This window comes from Centroberyx affinis, unplaced genomic scaffold (genome assembly GCF_046629955.1).
Source record: "Centroberyx affinis isolate AG114_WGS23_722 - 3 ecotype Tasmania unplaced genomic scaffold, CSIRO-AGI_Caff_v1 ptg005299l_1, whole genome shotgun sequence".
In the NCBI taxonomy this organism is placed as follows: domain Eukaryota; kingdom Metazoa; phylum Chordata; class Actinopteri; order Beryciformes; family Berycidae; genus Centroberyx; species Centroberyx affinis.
The window spans coordinates 64,783-85,843 of record NW_027282641.1 but is presented as its reverse complement, the minus strand read 5'-3'; the positions used below and the strand labels follow the sequence as shown (position 1 = coordinate 85,843).

Here is a 21,061-nt window from a genome sequence, read left to right as displayed (position 1 = left end):
TGTTTGTATTTCTACCCATGGGTCAAAAATGACCCGTATGCATTTCCACTGGAAAGGCTAATAGGAACCTTCCATATGAATTGTTAATGTAGGTATTTATTTACTGTGCGCTACACCTCAAATGTCAAACATGTCACCGTGAAGCAAGGCTATTCTACACTGCAAGACTATTTTGCGTTGATACTTGTATTATCTACATTTGTGTATCCCAGAAAGCATTTTATCATGAAACTTATTTTCTTCTTTTCTTTTGTACATGACGTTTGTGAACATTCATTACTAACAAAACTGCAAGCAAAAAAATCGTCAAAAACAACAAAAATGAATGCTGAAAATGTATTTGATATGCCATATAATGATCAGTGAATGGAGGTCATTGTTTGCCCTCTTCAGTTTCCACTACATCACTGCATACTGACTGTGCTATCATTTTTAAAGGTCCATTTCATACATACGTGCACAAAATCACTTGACAAAAAAACCATATGCAGCTCTACTTAAAGGAAAAATCCACTGTTAAAAAACAGCTATTGGGATGCATTGGTTGGTTGGTGTATTATTCTTCTTCCTGTGGATAACTGGCCAAACGCAGACAATGTGAGGTCACATCTAGATGTTTCCAGCAGCTACAATGGAGTTTGATAGCAGAAAATGTTCCTGCCATCTAAAACATCAACAGTAAACGTCAGGTTTTGGTGTCAGTCCCTCAGAGCGAGGGCTTCTTTCTAGAGCCGCCATTTTCCACCGACGTTCAACAATCATACAGGAAGAAATCCATCGTAGAAGAGGAGAGAGACCAATTTCTCCACCCACAGGAGCAGAAAATAGACCAGAATGCAATGCAACCACAAGACACCCAATGTTCATGAACTAGTTGGCTAGCTAGCTATATTGATATTCCCATATACCCACCTTTGATTGAAAGCAACAAGTTCACGCCCCTTCTCTGGAGGTTGCTGAAAGGCATTCTGGGAAACGGAGGAAACGACTAACTAAAGTAGAAGCAGACGAGGCAGGTTGAGGGAAAGAGGGTCCACCAAAAAACTTCATCGCAAAATAACTTGGTAACACTTTACAATAAGGGCACATTAATTAAGGGTTAGTTACATTAACTAACCCTTAATTAACAGTTAACTAATGTGTCTGGTAATCATTTACTAATGGTGTTCATGTTAACTAAGGTATTAATTTATACATTATTTAATAGTTTATAAAGATGACTATTAAATTGACACAGATTGATGACATATAATAGTGTAGGAGTGTTGTGAAACTGGAGGGAAAAAGGATGAAGCAAGCCCAGGTAATGATCAAATACATATTGTGTACCATTTCAGATTTTATTTCAACAGTCATCATACATCTACTGCTTTTAACTTCATACAACTGTGCACGTTGACAAAAGTAAAGTTAGCTATGTTCTCACGCAGTGACACAGGCCTACGCTCACACTGATTCATACAGGTACCATCTGGAATCTACTCTGGAAGTCCTTTACAAATCATTCATCTACACTGTCAGTCCTTTACCAATCCAGGAGTGTGATCAGCTAGCTAATCAATGGCTTCGTTTATATATCTATTGGATAGAGTGAAGTTTGGAATCATTGCTTTAAATATCGACCGATGGACGTCTGTTTCATATCGCGAACTGTAGAAAATCTTTTCTGGTGAGTGTAGTTCATAACTCATTCAAGATAGATCCCTATCCAGTTGTGTTTACTAGGGTTAGACCGATTGGTTTGCTGATACTGGCCTATATTAAATATCAGATATTGTCCAGTCATGTTGTCCACTGCCGATATGATGGAGGCTCGTCCCTGACTACAGCTATTTATTCATTCAATTGCTTGATAATGTATTTTTCAATGGGGAGTTTTAGTGTCACGTGATGGTCTAAATCAGTGGTTCTCAACGTGGGGTCCGGGGACCACCAGGGGTCCTTGAGGGGGTTCCAGGGGGTCCCCAGCAAATTTAGGAATTGTTAAACTTCACCATTATTTAATTTACAAGAAGTTAACACAATTAGAGAATGTAGAAGAATGGCTGTTTTGATCATAGTTTCTCTGTTATCTCTCTACCTACAATACAGATAGTCATGGGATTCTGGACAAAATCATATCCAGCAATAAACATATTTTCAGATTTGGGTCCGAGAGACAAAATCTCATCAAATGGGGGTCCGTGGCTCTAATGTGGACTAAATTAGGGGTCCTTGATGTGAAAAAGGTTGAGAATGACTGGTCTAAATGCTGTTTCAGAGGCTTTAACACCCTGATGAAGATACAAGTCTGTGGGGAAACACTGAATACTTCTATTCTTTGGGCATGAAAATGGTGAAATTTAAAGAGTAACTAAACTCCAAACCAAAAACTGCGGTGAAGCCTGACACCTAATGGTGAAAAGTAGGGTGCTGAACTGGCCATCTGCTATTGGCTGGTCTTTGTGCCAGGTGATGTCACCTTCCATAGAGTACAACAGGTGGTGTCAGGCTTCAGCACAGATTCGGGTGGGGTTTAGTTACTCTTTAAAGATACTTAATATCAGCAGCTTTGATACAAACATATCAGGATCCGTATCGGCTTTCAAAACCCCATATCGGTCGAACCCTAGTGTTTACTCCTGAACTCCCACATACAGGCACATTTTCACAGCTTTGGAGAAACCTTCAACCGTACAGACACGTTTACTTCTCAACTCACACCGTTCTTCTGTAGAAAAAAAAAGAAAAAAAAAAAAAGAAATAAAATCACACAAAAACATGAACTGAGACATCCCAGCATCACACATCTGATTTAAAGGCACAAGAGGAATATGAAGCTGTTTGGGAACCGACTCTTGTAACAAATGCCAAAAAATGTAATCAAGCTCCACGCAACAAAGCCAAGAACATAATAAAAAGCCAATAATGTAATAAAATTGTGAAACGATAACGTAACAGCAGCTGAATGTTATTGTTAGTGTCACTCTTACTGTTGACTTGATGTAGAAAAGGCATATAAAAGTATATCGGAGTGTAAGAATTTCATTATTGGTTGATGTTATTACACTCTTCGGCCAAAAAATGGTTAACGTAAAAAGTTATTACGTTGTTGTTTCAGGATTTTATGACGTTGGCTTTTTTTATTATGTTTTGGCTTTATTGCATTTAGTTTCATTACATTATTGTTACATTACAGGCAGTTATTATGTTATAGCTGAAGTGTTAACCCTCAGGTTTGTCCCAAACTCGCACATCTGAAACATCACCAAAAGTTTTTACCGCTTTTTTCTGAAAATCTGTAGGCAGAGACGATGTATATGAACTTGGGTTTACATTGAACTCTTCCAAAAGCAACTGAGAGCACCAGTAGCCGTATGTGAATTCGTTTTCCCACTCCGTGTCTAATCCTGTACACGCAAGCTGCATAAAAACGACTTGTTTTCAGCATGGATTCAGCAAGCAAGTAGTCAAAGTCTTCTCTCCAATCCAAACCTCACGCTCGATCGGACGCTACTTCTGCCTGCTTTTGTCCCTCTTCGTTCTATAAGTAGAAGTAAAGTAGAAATATGGTAAAGCCTTGGGAGGAGGAGCTTTGGCAAAGCTAAGGCCATGATCAGATAGGAGGCTTTTTTTCTCTCAAAGCTCAGCTGTGGGTGTCGCTGGTTAACAGAGAGGGCGGGAGGTCAAAGGGGCGAGGGAAAGTTCGCGATCTGCTTGCTCTAAGAAGAGGACTTCACAACACTCACTTTCCATGACCAAACCATTGAAAAGAACTGACAAAAATCCAAAAAGCATTCTATGTGATCATGGCCTAATAATGTCCCTAAAATCCAGTTAGGGCCAAGTGGGATAGGTTTCCCCTGTGTACGGGATCACATTGACAGAAGACTGCATGTTCTTGAATTTGGAGCAGGTGGCGAAATAATCTACCGTCCCAGACTGAGTTACGTATGTCCTACAGCTATGATATCGTCTGTGAAGAAGTCGCTCATATGAGTGATGTAAAGTGCTGGCGTAACCTGTTGGTCTGGTTCAGGGAGGCCGATTTGTCTAATAAAAACGTCTCCTTTGACATTTCAGGGTGAAGATGTACGAGGAGCTTCCAAGGAACATCTGAGGAACAGCCAATGGGAATGAACTCCAGTTATGTACTGCGCACAGCAACCGCATGCACTCCAAAAAAGCCACGAATCCATTTGTGAGTGAACGTCTCCTCCGAAAACAACTTTCAAGGCGGCGGCGGACCAGAAACCGAACTGTTTCAATTCTCTATTTAGCTCTTTGTCGTCCATCTCCTGTCCCTGAAGAGAAATAACACCAATGAGCTTGATATCAGGACTGGTGACGCTTGCTTAATTTGTTACCTTAAGGTAGGTAGTGGCCTGAGGGCATCAAACATAATGCACACACACTCATACACACTCAGAAGCACAGCATTATTCTCTTATACCGTACATTTTTTTAATCAAAACCATTCTCAAACCACAGTAGTGCAACATTAAATGAAATAATCCATTGTGAGTGATCCAACCGTGGCACTGACTTTCTAGACCCGATCGGAGTTTGAACAATACTTTGCCATCTGCACCGATGTTTGTATGCTCTCTGTTGCGGCTACATGGTCTTTGAACAAGAGTCCCAGCCTCTTTATTATTAAAAGCACTTGCTAAATCAATCTTCCCGCCAGTACGACCTCTTACCTAACACCAGCCACGACAGATCTGATCGTGACCCTCTTCCACAGGACATTTATTGTTTGGATCAGAGAAGGGAGCGCTGATCCTTGGACAGTTGAAGTGGTAGAAGGTATTCAAAGGTTTCAAGCGCAGGCCTAGCAGTCTTTCAATCCTTTCTAAAGTCATATCAGAACAATTTTCAACCATATCTTTTATGGGGAACTGTTCAATAGTCTTTCCCTGCAGCTCAAATAACACCTGAGATTTTAACTGTCAATGAGCTACTCAAAAAAAAAAAAAAAAACAATAACACAAAAACAATGCTCTAATTTGGATTTGTGAGGTACTGGATAGTTGAGACCTTGAAACCTTCAGGGGCAAGTAGAAGAACAGAAGAATATGGTAAACTTCCCCATTCCAGTTCAACATCATCAGGCTTCATTTTAGGTTCCTTGTATTGGTAAGAAAATCAACAATGTCTGACAGACACCTAGGGCTGATGAGAATTCAAACAAATTCAGAGAATGATGAGTAACGCTCATCCACGAACAAGACAAAACATTCAAAGGCTCAGTCCTCAGTGAAAAAAAAAATGTCTTTAGGGTGTTATGCATCCTCTTCATCACATTCAGTAACACACAGCTGCTTCCGAGATGAGAGTTACTCTCTACTACATTTAAGGCTGTTGGAACAAAAGCACTTTTATTATAGCGCCAGTAGAGTTCAAGGTCTAGCCCAAGCGGCATTTAGAGTGCAGTGTTATCCCCGACCGGGTGGGAGGTTTCTGAAAATATACCAAATCCTTGGGTAACATGGGGACACTGTCCAGAAGACGTCCGGAAAAATCCCTCTCAGGACACCTCTATGATCTCCATGCTGCCGGAGAAGCTGGACTGACTCCCCACTTTGCCCATCTCCTCCCGGGAGCGGCTCTCCGACATGCCGTCGCCGAACTCCATCTGGCAGCTGCGGCGCTTCAGCTGCTTCTCGAAGGTGCTCTCCTCGTGCCAGCTCCGGCGCGAGTCCCCCCGGTCGCCGCTCCTCTGCCGGCCCCGCCGCCGCACCGCCTCCAGGCCGTGGCCGCAGCCGTAGGCCGCGAAGCCCCCGCCGCTCAGGATGGCCGAGGTGGAGTACAGGCGGGTGGACTCGGACGAGAGGTACCAGCCGCCCGCCAGCGAGGAGGTGGAGACGGTGACGGGTCCCAGCAGGATGTCCGAGTGCCAGCCTTTCAGGGTGCCGCCGGCGCCGGGCTTCGCCAGCTGCTGCTGGCTGCGGGACAGGCCGAACAGAAAGCTAGCGGCGTGGGTGCTCTCCTCCATGCTGCCGCTCCGGTGGAGCTGATGGGAACAATGCGGCGCGGGCGCCGGAGGCTTGGCTGCGGTGGGCTGCTTGGTGCCGGTACTGGTGGTAGACGGGGTGGAGAACGCGTTGGAGGCCGGTGGAGGTATGACAGGGTCTGGCCCGTCCACCTCCTCCTTGTCGGGGCTTTGTTCTGGAGTGGACTGCTCTGATACTTCTTCCACCGGGGAGAACTGGCAGGGCTTGCTGGCCGGTTCCTTGAAGGCGGAAGGTTTGAAGTACTCCGAGGCGTCCCCCGCTCCGGCGTGAGGGACGAAGACTCGGTGAGCGGCGCTGCTGCCCGGTTCGCCGTACGACTTGATGTCCAACGAGAAGGAACGCTTGAGCCTGGCGTTATCCTCCGCCCCCTCTGCCAGCTGCAGGCCGCTCAGAGCCTGAGCCAGGAGCCGCTCCTCAGGGGCGTCGGCTAACACACAGGGCAGGGTGAGGGGCTCCAGTAGGGCCAGGCCGGGGCCAACTGCAGATTCCTGACTAGCCGGAGACTCCTGAGCGCCGCCTTGCCCCTCCGGCTGAGCGGAGGCCTCGCCGCTCTGCTCTGAATGGAAGGACTTGAGCTTAGTCTCAGTACCGTGGGGACTTTTGATCTTTTTCTCGAAATCCAGAAGCTGGCCCAGGAAGTTGAAGTTCGGGGAGATGGTTGGCCTTTTCTCCTTCACAAACCTGGGGAGAGAGGGAAAAATAGAAGTTGTAGAGGCTATAGAACATGAAATAACCTCAGTCCTCATTCTATGGCCATCATTAGTGGATATCATGATGTGATTTGTAATTGGCAGTGACACAGAGGACAGTTTAATTAGAGGGCAGACGAGGATCTGGGTTCATTAGGACAGACATTCTGTATTGTTACAACCTATGGGCAGAGAATGTGCATAATAAAAGACCCCAGAAATCTCCACACACAGGAATTTGGCCTGTGGCATACACATAAACTGGAACTGTAAAAGCTGTGGTTTATGCTTTGCTGTGATTTGAATCTCACCTGTATGCCTCATCCAAGGACATGTCCATTCTCTTCATTATGTAAGCAATGGCAATCGTGGCTGAGCGGGAGATGCCAGCAAGACAGTGGACCAGGACCCGAGCATTGGAGGCTTTTGCCTTCTCTGAAATACACAAGCACAGACTCAACTGAGAACAGCCTAACAGTTTACATTTGATAACATTTTGTATCTGCTGTATATGAATAAGGAAACTGTATTTCCATGATACACAACTGAACAAAGCCAATATTTAAACAAAGGTCGAGAGATTAAGGCATTTGAAAGAGAGAGACTGTTTCCCTTTGTATTTTCAAAAGCAAACAGAGTGCAACACATGCAGTGATCTTACATAACAGAGTACTTAGGTGACATTTTACAAATCCACACACTGTACCAACTATCCACAGGCATAACGACCACATTTTGCTCATTATCTCAGAGGTCAGGGCCTCCCGTAATGGTTTTGCCTGCTGACCTATGAACTCCACTGATCTGTCCAGCCAAGGGAGGATCTTCTCACAAAAGCTGTCGTTGACAGGAACGCGAAGGAAATGGGACTCCGGGATGAAGTCAGGCTTGGGGCAGGTGTTACTGGCATTTAGGACATAAGCAATGTCATTCTGCTGCATCAGATCCTGAGAGAAGGAGGGGGGAGAAATCAAATCTTTGTTCAAACTATTCATACAGAGATACTGACAAGATGGGAGTATGCAGAAACAGGACTACTGGCAGTGTTTCCCATCTAATGTTTAATCTTTAATCTTTGGTGTACATCAGTGGTTCTCAACATGTGGTCCAGGGACCACCAGGGGTCCTTGAGAGAGTTCCAGGGGGTCCCCAGCAAATTGGTGAATTGTTAAACTTCACCATTATTTCATTTACAAGAAGTTAACACAATTAGAGAATTAGAGAATGTAGAAGAATGACTATTTTGATCATAGTTTCACTGTTATCTCTCTGCCTACAATACAGATAGTCATGAAATTCTGGACAAAATCATAACTAATGATAAAAAATATTCTCAGATTTAAGTTTGAGAGACAAAATCTTATCAAATGGGGGTCCGTGGCCCAAATGTGTACTAAATTAGGGGTCCTTGATATGAAAAAGGTTGAGAATCAGTGGTGTACATCAACTGTTGCCAAGGTAAATTTTTGTTTCTCATTGATGTTGCTTTAAAAAAAGGTTATGATAGGTGGCTTCATGTAGGACAGTAGTTCTTAACCATCGAGGCCTAAAGCTGCTGTAGTATTTGGCTGGAATGAAAACCTGCAGACTCTTGGGCCTCGACTGGCACATGTCTTGAGAACCACTGATCTAGGTCGTCAGTGTAGGCCTGCTGTACGGCCAGACTACCTTGTTGAGGACATCTCTCTGGCAGCCCAGGTAGAGGTGGGGCAGGATGCGGGTGGGTCCGACGTTGGTCACCGGCAGGCAGGGCTGGGAGATGCAGGAGGGCACCAGGGTGGACTTGCCCTCGCACAAGCCAGGGAAGAGGTGGGAGAACTCAGCGAAGCCACCTGGCAACCCAAAACACAAACACTTAACATCAAATGCTCATATGAGGAGTGTTCTTTCACATCAAAGGAGGGTCTCAGATCTTCTCATCTCACGTCATTATCTGCAGATGTTGACCTCTTGGTTCAGACAAGAAAAATACTGTGGAAAAATACAAGTGGTTGGATGATGTCAGGGAACTCCTCAGCTGTCTTGTAGCAAACAGAGACAGTACCGGTTAAACAGATTTTTATTACATATCAGATAACATCCAGTCAATGTGGTCCACTTCTGATATGATGGAGGTTCCTCCCTAACCACAGCTACAGAAAAACAGTCTGGAAAACCATGGAAAGACATGACATTTTATTTTCTTTGCACATTGTATTTATGCATTTAATCGTTCAATAGTGCTTTTAGTAAATTAATTCTTCATTTAAAGGTAATAATGTATCCCAGAGTTTCCCTACTATTGAATAGGTGTGATGGGTCACCCTGTCTTAAGGAGCCTCTAACCCCAAAAGAATTTCATTAGTCTACATTTCAGCGGAGAGTTTTAGTGTCCCATGATGGTCTAAATGCTGTTTCAGAGGCTTTTCCACTCTGACAAGAATACTATTCTGGGAGAAACACTGAATACTTGTAATTGTTTGGCATGAAAACAGTCAAATTTAAAGATAATGAATATCATCCGGTTACTGAGTATTGTCTATTGGTGACTTCAGCCTAAAAATATCGGTATGTGCCTTCAAATATCCACATCGGTTGAGCCCTAATGTATAGTTAGTTTATAGTTATTCAGCATTACTCAGACTGCTGCCACCAGCTCCAGACTGGTTCATGCTCTACACTTGTTGCCTAGCAACAAGCCCCTGAATTGAGTCTCTGCAGCCCTCTTCAGCTCTGCCGGCCACTATGGGCTTGATGAAGTGATGTTCCTTCCTCCGAGCAAATCATGCAATCTCAACATCATTTTGCGCATCTAGAACTAATGTGATGGCATTAGCCTGTGTATATAAAATTCTAATTTCTTTCTTAAATTGAAGATGGCTTATTCATTTTCTCTAACCACTTAATCAATTTCAGGGTAGTGGGGGGCTGGAGTCTATCCCAGCATGCATTGAGACACTCTGGACAGGTCTCCAGTTAATCACAGGGCTAACACAGATAGATAGATAGATAGATAGACACTCACATTCATTCCTATGGGAAATTTAGAGTCTCCAATCCATCTGCCTGTTAAAAAATGCTCAAGAAACACCATGCTCTTCTTAAATATAATTACCACATTATTATTAATTGTGCCATCACTGTAACAAAGTATGTCCAAAAAGAAGGCAGCCATGTTCCTTATAAGTGGTCTATAAGGGAGCTGAGGAACTGTGCAGGCTATTTTTATTGTGCGAGAGCAGCACCATCTATTTCAACTTGCACTTCGGTATTCAAGCTGTGAAGATGCTTGATAGATGAACATACTAAGTTTCAGCCCAGTGACATTTCACTGCATTGTTTATTAGGTTGACCGACAGGCAGGCTGACTGCAGAACTCCTCCCTTCTTTCCACTGAGGGTTACGTTATGTAACCATGATGTAATGTTGGATTGACGACTCCACCCTCTCACGTAAAAAACTAAAGCCTTTTGGGGTTCCAAAATCCGACTCTTTTATGCTCACTAGGTCAAGGGTTTAACAGTTACACAACAGCATTTTGTATTTGTTGTATCAGAATGAGGAACATGTATTTCCCTGACAGATAACAAAACAAAGCTGGCCAAAGGGAAGTTCTGTTCCCATCATAGAAAAAGAGGATCACAATCATTTATAACTTTGACATTTTAACAATGAGGTATGCATGGCTACCCACTTGGCAGTAGTAGTCGGCAAAGCCTTCAAACTTGGATAGTAGCACAAAAATCATTCAAAAATGCAAGAGGCAGCACTTTCTAGTTCTCAAGACGTTATTTCAGTGATTGAGAAACATCGAGTTAAGATGGCTTTTCCAGTATTTTCGAGCAAATATTCTTTCATCACCACTTATCACCAGCCCTAATTGTAGAAGACAACAATAAGTGGAGAACACTCTGGTAGGCAAGCGAGGAATGAGGAAGCATGAGTTTCATTGTGAAAGCTGAATGTAATGTATGTCACCAGCCTAGTTAAGACAGCTGATAAGGGAGGGAGGGTCTGGATAAACAGGTAAACAGGGCATGAGACACAGACAGAAAAAGACACACCCATCTAGTATACGATGACTATGTGAGATAGGTTTCATCTAACATTTTGGTCAAAATTTAGTTATTCATTCATTTTCTCCACCCGCTTAATCCTAGCTTAATCGGGGTGTCTGCAGGTCCTGGTAAAGTCTTGAATATGATTATCTAAATTCAATGCCTCAAAAGTTTTTGAATAGCATTAAATACAGCCTTTAAGTCTTAAATCCAGTTTTAGATAGCTTAAAAATTATTTCTTGTTCTTGGTTTTCTGTTAAGAAATAAACCCAATCATACAGGTTTGTTCATGATTTCATGTTCATTTCAGTGGCAAATTGGTCTTGCATTTCATTCTCATTAGCATTAAAAAGGTTTTAACTAGCTGAAATTTGCAGATACCCTGTTGCATGTCTTTAGACTGTGGGAGGATACCCAGGATACTCCACACAGAAAGGACCGTGGATTGAACCTGCATCTTTCTTCCTGTGAGGCAAATAATAATAAGAATTTGGGCAAATAGGGCAGTTCTGTGGCGTCTCACTTTGCGGGGTGGGTCACCCCCTTCTCTGTTGCGGATTGATCTATCTTTGACGGTGGAGGCAGGCGGGGCTTACCTGAGAGTAGGTGGACAGAGGGGAAGCTCCTCTCCAGCTTGGCCAACAGGACGCTCAGGAAGGCCTCAGAGGACAAAGCTGCCGGGTCTGATGAGCTCTGGTCATACACCACCACCTCCTGACCACCCTGCAATTCCAACTGCAACACACAGAGGGAAAGGTGGAGTTAATTATACAGCAATGTGCATCAACTGAGGCCAAAAGTTCTTCAGAGTTCCTCAGCTCCTCAGAGTTGAATACACACATGCACACACACACATATTCATAGACATTCTCATTTCATTTCAGTTCATTTACATAAAAAAACAGGGGGAAAGGTCTTCCAAGGTCCCAAAGGTAAATCAAAAAATAAACAGATAGGAAGTACCTTGAATGCAAAAAGCAAGTATATAAATATTAATGTTCTATATAAGCGTACAAATGAACAAAAGCGCATGAGTGAGCAAGGGGTGAATATAAAAAGGCTTATATACATGCAGCTATGCAACACGTTTCAAGCACAAAGCTTCAGGCAGCATTGAATGGAAGTGGAGAGGAGGACTCTGGAAATAGGAAAGAATATTTCCCTAGAATATTTCTAGGGTCCTCCTCCACTCCCATTAAATCCCATTTTGCATTCAAGGTACTTGCTATCAGTTCATTTACTTCTAAATGAACCACTCAGATCATTCAGATCTTCATAACAATGTGAATGTGCTTTGCCATTAGGCTTTCACTGACACCCACTCATACTACTGAGATGAGGAGAGCCTGAAACCATAAAACTCAGCCGTTATGAAATAACAAAGACAAACTCGCTTCACAGTACGCACTATACAAAATAATATGAAGACCTTCCATTGACTACATTTATTACCTAAACTAGTCCCTTGAAGAAGTGAGTGAGATTGGCCAAAATGACCTCACTTTGCAAAAATGTCCTCACTCTGAAGGTGTAAAACTCAAACCGGTTCTCACAAGGATAGAAGAACAAGAATACATACACACGCACACACACACACACGCACATAAACCACAGACACATACGAGAGGGGAATGAAGCTTAATCAAATTTACAGAGTGAGTGTCTCGGATGCTGACCTACTTCCATCTTTGTTTATTGCTGTTGCAACACCGACTGCCATTGAGCCAAGCACTACTCAAGAGCTCCATAAGCATTTTGAGCAGAAACGTTCAGCACTGTATTCCCCTGTTATTTATTCTTTCACTAGTGGGTAGCTTTTTAGTGTCAGTTGTCCATGTGTAACAGAATGATTATACCGTATGCTGAGAAATACAAAACTGCACTAATGTGAGTGCAAGGGGATACTACTACTACTGCTATGTTAAAATAGAGAATGGCTACTCCAACTTACAGATATTCTAAGATTTATTGAGTGTAGGAAAAAAGGGATTGAAATGGATACTTAACTCAAGTGCAATGTGTGCTGCAAATTATCCTAATAAGCTGTACATTTAATAGTTTATAAGTTTATTAAACTGTTACATGATCAGTTTCGTGAATGCTTGGTAAAATATTTCTTCAACTCATAAATTTAAGTCAAAATTCATAAAATTCGAAGTTGAAATTGACAAACACGTCTGTATACATAAAGGTGCTACAGGTAGCATCTTGTGGTTTTCATAATTAAAACCACATTTCCCATAAACACTGTTGCTTCCTGTTGCAAAGGGGATGCTGCTGCTTGTCCCCTTTCCCCCTCCCCGGTATCGCTCGGCTTGTTTTGAAGAGCCAGAAGGAGGATTAGAGTTGTTAACAGCCTTGATAACAGCCAGTATGCAGGGTAGCTCACACAAAATTGAAACCATACAGTTAGAACAGTGGAACTGGAATAAAGTTGTGTATTACTGGCAAAGTAAAACGGTTCCTGTTTTGTGCTGTAAAGCAATATCCCTTTGTGTCATAAGCAATACAGCAGATTTCCCATGAAATCTGAACTAGTGTCACACAATGTAAAATGCAGTGTAGAGGCCAGTAGATTCTGCCAATCTTCTTGGTGATGGTCTTGTTGTTTACTGTAATGATACTAATGTCTCAAAATGATTTATTGATGTTAAAATGATACCTCTAGCACTTTAATGAGCTAGAAGGGCACTCGGAGAGCGCAGACCTCCGCCAAGGTTCGTGCTATTATTGCTTGTTCGCGAGTCGGATCCGGATCCGCTCCAAAATTTAATGGGTTCTTCCTTGGCCCATGCTACACCCTTCCACGAAGTTTCATGAAAATCAGGCCAGTAGTTTTTCCGTAATCCCGCTAACAGACAAACAAACAAACCAACAGCACCGAAAACATAACCTCCTTGGCGGAGGTAATAAAGATGAGTTAGGTTCACTAAATTACTTGAATACAATTATCTACTATGAGTTTTTACACTGTAGAAACAGAGCAGTTCCCAGTCTTCAGCTGTCTGTGGCTACAGACTATCAATGACCCAGCACAACAACCCATCAGCCTGCCTAGTGTGGAGGGAGTCTTTTTCACGGCCTTTTACAGAGATCAGTCCAGTCCATCTGGCAGGATAGAACCAGTCCCAGTTAACACAGCAACTTATAACCATGGCTAATATTTCTACTTTAAACTAGGCTAGTCATTGTGCTGTGGTCCCCTTAAGCATGTACGACCTTGATGACTATGTTGATATCGTTGCCTCTGAATAGATCAGATTTGTGCCATGGGCTTTGGAATCAGAGTCAAATTCAGCAATTACACAGCATGTATGAATAATTTGATACACTACTGAACATGTGCTTCAGCTAGGACTTTATACACAGCTTACTGGACAGGACTTCGTGGCTAAATTTCTCATAACAACTGCAGACAGAACCTCATAATTCCAAGCTTTTAATCTGTATTTATCCAGGGAAAGTCAACTGAGCTCTAAGTTCTTTTCCAGCAACACTCTACTTCACATTCATACAGTTCCACACATTCACACTAAGAGCCACCCAGTACAACCACAGTCTTCTACTGCTGGCCACTGAGCGGCTCCACTGGCAGCAGTTGGTGTCTTGTTCAAGGGCACCCCAATGGTGATTATTGAGGGAAGGCAGAGTGTTACTCATTCACTTTCCCTACCCCTTCGATTAGGGATTTGAACCAGTGACCGTCCATTCACACCATGTTGTACACTTTAGCATACACTATGCTGAGTAATAGTAGGCCACTAGTATTATATAAGTGAGAAAGTAAGAACTTGTAGCAGCTCTAAAGCTAAATGGCAAGTAATCGTAAATGACATGTGGCTAAGTCTGATAGTTTTGTGTGGGAGATTGGTAAAATGTACACAAATGATACAATATGACATAAACATAACATACCGTTTTGAACTAGCAGGGACTACTTTCCCTGTTTCCATAGGAAGTGAAGGTGGTGGGCAGTGGGAGACTACAGTACAGTACAGCTAAAAATCACTACACAGTGGATGAATATGTGGTCGCTTACCTGAAATAGTTCCAAAAACAAACCAGCCATACTGGCTTAATGATATTTCATTTTTAAAATTTAGTAATATATAGACCATATAATACTGACAACTTTTTATTACTAAAAGGTCAGTCTTCTTATATTGGATGAGGCTTGTGGCCTACTATCACTCAACACAGAGTATGCCAAAATGTTAGCATGGATCACCAGAGCCAATAATCTACCGGGTACACATGGATGATTTGGTGCCTACGTTGTCATCACTTAAGCGTAAGTTGACCAACGGGACGATCTCTAAAAAACTTGGTGCATTCCTTTAAGCGCCCATCAGTTGCTGGCTGCAGCTACTGCAGCTGCAGTGTTTGTTTTGGAATAGCGGGTTCATTTTCCATGACAACAAATAATGTGATGCCAGCGGGTCTACAGTGCTGTACACAAGCTCTCTTAAGTGTTGTTATAACATCATTTGTATAGCTTAACACCTGGAGCGTGGTAAAAATGTGACTTCCTACATCCCGTGGTATTGTCATCCCCACATCTGTTTCCTGCATTCATTCACCCATCCCACTGTTAGCCATTCACTTCAGCACAACAGCACAAAGCATCCCACAGTAGCCTGAACGGCAAGCTGTGTTTGAACTCTCAGTTGGTTATAAAGAGCTTCCAACAGAAGTAGATATCCACAATACATAGGAGGAGGAATACATGAAAGGTGTCTATTTTAGCACCTATGCTAGCTACTAATCTTTGACTGATATCAGTTTTTGAAGGCCGATACTGATACTTTTGGATTGATAGCTGGTGATAGCTGACATTGTGTGCCAATAGTCAAAATCTTTAAATTTGAGCATTATGTTAAAACATGTCAAAAACAAACTGCATCATATCCACCATATGAGAGGTGGACGGACCAGATCTGATTTTTAATGAAAGACCAATATTGGTCCGATATATCAGCAAACATATATGGGTCGAACCCTAGCAGCTACCCGTCTGTCACCACACATCAGATGCCAATGGTTCCTCATTATGCAGGTAGTACCAGTCAGGGGTCCCTGGCAGTAGACACCCTCCCATTCTCAGCTGAACACAGAGGCAAAACCACTGTGGCTTGGCTGCACTGCAAGTCCTACAAACTTGAGGAAACTAGACTTTCTCTACCTCATTGCGCACAGAATTAATTACGGCTCACAATCATAGGAAAATGTTGCCTCAGTAATAAAACGAGCAGGCAAGCTTCCTTAAAGCTGTTATTCCAATTTAACGCGAGACCACAAAAGGGGAGGACTAAGCTCTGCAACTTGCAAAATCTCTTTGTTAAATATATATTGCCCTTAGATCGTACGCCCACATGCAACCAAGTTTAAGAAGCGTTAAGAAGTGAGAGCAGGGTAACTTCAGGTTACAGAAAGCCAAATTTATGACTTTTTAAGACCTTTTTAAAAGCTAAAATAAAGAAACAAAACTTATATCTTCTTAAACCTTCTAGTGAAAGTTCTGAAAGTATAAATAGGAAATATAAGAAAAAGGACAACAGAAAATTAAATGTTAAGGGACATGAAGTCCAACTGTGTTAAGTGAAGCAGATATGATGCATATTGTACTATTAACTCTGTTCTAACCCTGGTGAACAAATACGACTTCTAATAACTGGATTTAAGACATTTTAGCTCATTCATTTTAAGACTTTTTCAGACTTTTTAAGATGGTACAGGTTCTCAAAGGAGAGGTGACTCTGTGACCTCGGTGGTCTTTACCTTCTTTTTGGCGGAGTGCTGCAGGAGCTCGGCGATCTGCACCTTGTCCTGCTGCAGCCTCCTCTTCATCAGCTTGGAGCAGTTGACGTTGACCGCCTCCAGGATGTGCGAGGCGTTATAGTCCACGAAGGGCCGGCTGTCGATGAGCAGCACCCGGTCCAGCCCCCCCTCCAGCAGGGCCACCAGCCCGTCCGCCCCGATGGGCCGCACCGCGCCCGGCCCCGCCGCCCCGGCCCCGGACCCGGCTCCTGCTCCCGCGGGACGCTCCGACATGACAAACTACTTCTCTCTCCGCTCGCCCCGAGAGCCCCCCCCCCGTGCCCGACCCCCCGCCTCCCTCCCGCCCCACCCCCCCCACCCCCTCCTCCTCCTCCGCCGCCTCCTCCTCCTCCCGCTCTTCCTCCTCCCTCCCTCGTCGTCGTCGTCCTCCTCCTCCTTCTTCTTCTCCTCCTCCTTGTCGTCCCGGGCCGGCGGTCCAGGGCAGTGACGCAGCCTGGCGAGGGCCCTCAGGAGATGAAGAGCTCCATTGTGTCGGCCGGGTATGATGTCATCCTGATGGCGCTTGGCAGCCCAAACCCCAGGCCAAGAGAGAGGGAGAGAGAGAGAGAGAGAGAGAGCGAGAGAGGGGCAGAGAGAGAGAGACAGAGAGAGAGAGAGAGAGGCCTCACTATGGCCCTGAAAGACTAAAAACCTAAACCCCCACTATCTTTCTTATGTTTGCGAGACTTTGTGTATGTGTGTGTGTGTGTGTGTGTGTGTGTAAAGGGGGTGGTGGGTGGGGAGGGGGTGTATGTATGCCAAACGGTGTGTCCACAACAGCCCGATTCTGAAAGTAGAGGAGGCTTTTGGCGGTGTGCAGGGAGGGGGGAGGGGAGGTCTTATTCACACCATTGCAGGCGTGAGACAAAAGAGGTCTTTTCTCCTGGACTCAGCGACGATTACATCACCCCGCACCTCGCTCCTCGTCTTCATGCTTAAGTGGTTATCAGCCTTGGGAGAGAGAGGAGACAAAAAGGACACGGAGAATTAGATTCACCACTTGGCTCCGAGCAAGCATCGGTTTCATTAGGAACTTTTTTCTGCTGTAACACTACATGCCGCTCTACAAGAATTTCGCCTGAAGTAATAATCTGTGACATTTTCATATAAATAAATGTCCCTTTTGCTACTCTCTATCACCGATTGATATAGCGGAACCTATAGCTCAGCTCATGAAAGCTTTTATGTTTGCTGTTCTAAACCCGACCCGGTGTCTGGTAGGTCAGCGGTTCTCAACGAGGGGTCCGGGGACCACCAGGGGTCCTTGAGGGGGTTCCAGGGGGTCCCCAGCAAACAGATGAATTGTTAAACTTCAGCATTATTTTATTTAACACAATTAGAGAGGTAGAAGAATGACTATTATGATCATAGTTTCACTGTTATCTCTCAACCTACACTACAGATAAGTCATGGAATTCTGGACAAAATCATATCTAACAATAAAAATATTCTCAGATTTGTGTCCGAGAGACAAAATCAAGTTAGGGGTCTGTGGCTCTAATGTGGAAATTAGGGGGTCCTTGATATGAAAAAGGTTGAGAATCACTGTGGTAGGTCTTTCCCTGCATACAGGAAGTGATGTGTTTTACATTTCCGGTTTGTTTGGAATAAACATATAGCCACCGTGAAACTCAAACTGCATCGACAGAAAAACCCAAGGAAACAGACGTCACAGTACTGGACACACTGTTCGACTGACAGGTGATCTCTGGGAAGTTTAGTACCAAAGATGAAGACGAAATAAAAGAGGAACTCGCAGATTGCCACTTTAAGGTTCAAGTGGGTTTTCAGTTGAGAGTATTCAAACAGAAATGACAATTAAAAATCCAAAGTCATTTCCAGAATCATGTAAACAGCTCAATCCCACTATTGTCTCGGAGTATTGACAATAGTCGTATTACAGTGTGAATGTAAACGGAGCCAGGGTCACATGATCTTTCCCAGAAGGGGTTTCCAAAGGAGAGAGAGCAATACAGATTCTTCTCTATCTGATCACTTCATCTTTAATCTATGATGATGATCTATGATGCCATGCGTGGCCTTGTAAAAACTGGAATTTCAACACCCTGACACAAGCCTGGATGGATGAATGACGTGTTTTTTTGTGTGTGTTTGTGTGTGTGTATACAGTATGTACATATGCAGAAGTGTGCGTTTCTCTGGTCGAAGCTTGAGGTCTGTGCGAGACTTGTGACTGAGAGTCGCCAACTTCCCGTTAAAGCATCCCTGACTCAGAACGCTGCAAACCATGAGCCCAGGAAATTCCCCAGTGCCGTAAAACCAGCAGTTCCAGCGAGCAACGCCGGTGAAAAAAAAAAAAATAAAAAATAAAAAATCCCCAAACACGTTTCTGCTCAAACAGACCACACACCAGGCACGATTACACAGATCGTCTGGCGAGAAAATCCGTAACGGGTTCCAAAAACAATAAAAAATGTTTAATTCCTCTGCTGTATCCCCTCCGCTAAATTTGACACTTTAACCGCACCGGGTGTCTCACCGGACCCAAAGTTTGCTTTTAGAGGTTCCATGGTCCCGCTGTTTGACTCCAGAAGCCCAGACATGTTCCTTCAAATGAATGGATGGCAGACTCACAGTTCCAGTCTGGCTGTGTAGCACCGTACAGAACCGTTCACCTCATCTAGCAGGGTATCAGAAAGCCAAATTTAAGACTTTTAAAGACCTTTTTTTAATGCTAACTGGAACTGGATCGAAGACAAATTTAACATCCAAAATAAAGAAACAAAAAGCTGTCAAAATTGATTATTTCTGATTGAACATAGCTAATAAAAGGACTATAGAGGAACTATAAATGTGCAGAATAAGAAAAAGGACACCAGCAAATCAATTGTGTTCTGTATTAATCCAAGAGTGGACATGCATGTGGGTCAAACTTACTGTGGCCAAATGGAAGTGCAGTCATGTAACACAACATAAGAAAATCAAACCAACACTACTGCTGGTCCCATTCGCATCTTTTGGTGAAACAACACAATTCATGGCATCTGTCTTGCTTTGTTAGTCTTACTTTCCAACAGTTTGGCTTTTGCTCTTAATTTTTTGATTCATCACTTCCTGTGCGGAGAAGATTTCCTGCCAATGACCAAACGGACACCAGAAGTGAATTTGGGCAAACAGGGAGAATCTACAGCGTCCCCATTACTTTGTGATTTAGGCCGATTTCAAGAATGCGCATCAGCCTAAATGTAAGAGTGACTTAGGCTGATCAGATGGGTGGAGTTTACATTAACATTGTGCCTAGTGCGACTTTAACATCCGTTAAAGCAATAGGACACCCTAAGTTGTTCAATCAATGCTCATGGCAATCACATGAAGATGAACACATACACATACTAGTGGTCGGAATGACTTTATGTGAATGATGACGTTTTGGCTGGTGTGGAACATTGTTGTTGCCACCCCCTCTTCATTTCCTTCATAAGGCCCATGCGTGTGCCTACGTGACACCCGCCCCAACCCCGCCCCCCCTCCCTCCCCCACCCCCCCTCCCTTTCCACCGCCGCTTCTCACGCCCACTTCTTCTGGATTTTTTTTCAAAACTGCGCAGTAGGCGGAGAGAGAGGCTAAAACCGAGGGTGACCCATCCCCTTTTAGATCTAACACCAACACGAAAAAGTATGTTAAAAGTATGCTATGTTAGAAGAAAGAAAGACAGAAAGACAGAAAGACAGAAAGAAAGAAGGAAAGAAAAAGCAGTTTAAATTTAAGTATGTGTGCACGCTAAAAGCACAACTAGTTGAACCCCTGGCCTCCTCTATCCAACACCCAGATACCATTTCAAGCTCCATAACAGCAGCTGGAGAGCCTCAGGCGGCATCTCCACTCATCATGCTCCACTTCACACTCTCAGCTGGAATAAGTGGTATTCCTATGATGTTTTTAAGGCTGGGGCATTCCACATGAATATGAGGTTACAACTGTCAGACAACATCTGATCCCAAGTCAAATTACCAGTTGCAAAGGCTTCAGAACAGATGGCATCAGTCTAATGTAATTGCAGCCCTATCAGATCGTGTCTTACCATGGTGTTCAAAAAAAACATTATATAACGTTATGTTAGGTTTGAGAAAACATCACGAAGAGTGATTTGCTGCTTTTTGCTCCCACCTTGAAGGGGGGGACAGACGAGGACATCGCTGCTGATCTGACGGGCCTGGGATTGTGTGTGTGTGTGAGTGTGTGTGTGTGTGTCTAGGTATCTACAGGTTTCAGAATGTTGTCTGGAATTTGACTTATAACCAATTTAACAAACAGTATCAGAAAAATCAGTAGCAGAAAAAGGACAACAGGAAAGACTTAAAAGTTAAGGGTGTCTTACTTTCCAACTCTGCCTCAACTAGATATCACTGAATCAAAAGAATCCATTAAAACCTCTCACTAATTGTATAGTTCCACAAAATGAAACAATCAAAAAATAAACATGACAAAACGAAGCCCTCAAGTTAGTATATTTAAGACATTTTAATACTTTTAACACCTTTTGAGGCCTTAAATTGAGATA

The 21,061-nt window shown here is 43.4% G+C and overlaps 1 protein-coding gene across 1 annotated transcript; it reads right to left on the bottom strand.

The window, feature by feature from the left end:
* Window positions 1-1,329: 1,329 nt before the first annotated feature.
* On the bottom strand, window positions 1,330-16,773 carry dusp16 (dual specificity phosphatase 16). The gene is made up of 6 exons (XM_071546516.1): window positions 16,501-16,773; window positions 11,319-11,457; window positions 8,354-8,517; window positions 7,473-7,632; window positions 6,997-7,120; window positions 1,330-6,677 (listed from the first exon to the last, which is right to left on the bottom strand). Exons 1-6 carry the CDS (start codon window positions 16,771-16,773, stop codon window positions 5,510-5,512), a joined length of 2,028 nt encoding a protein of 675 aa, XP_071402617.1. The 3' UTR covers window positions 1,330-5,509.
* Window positions 16,774-21,061: the final 4,288 nt, after the last annotated feature.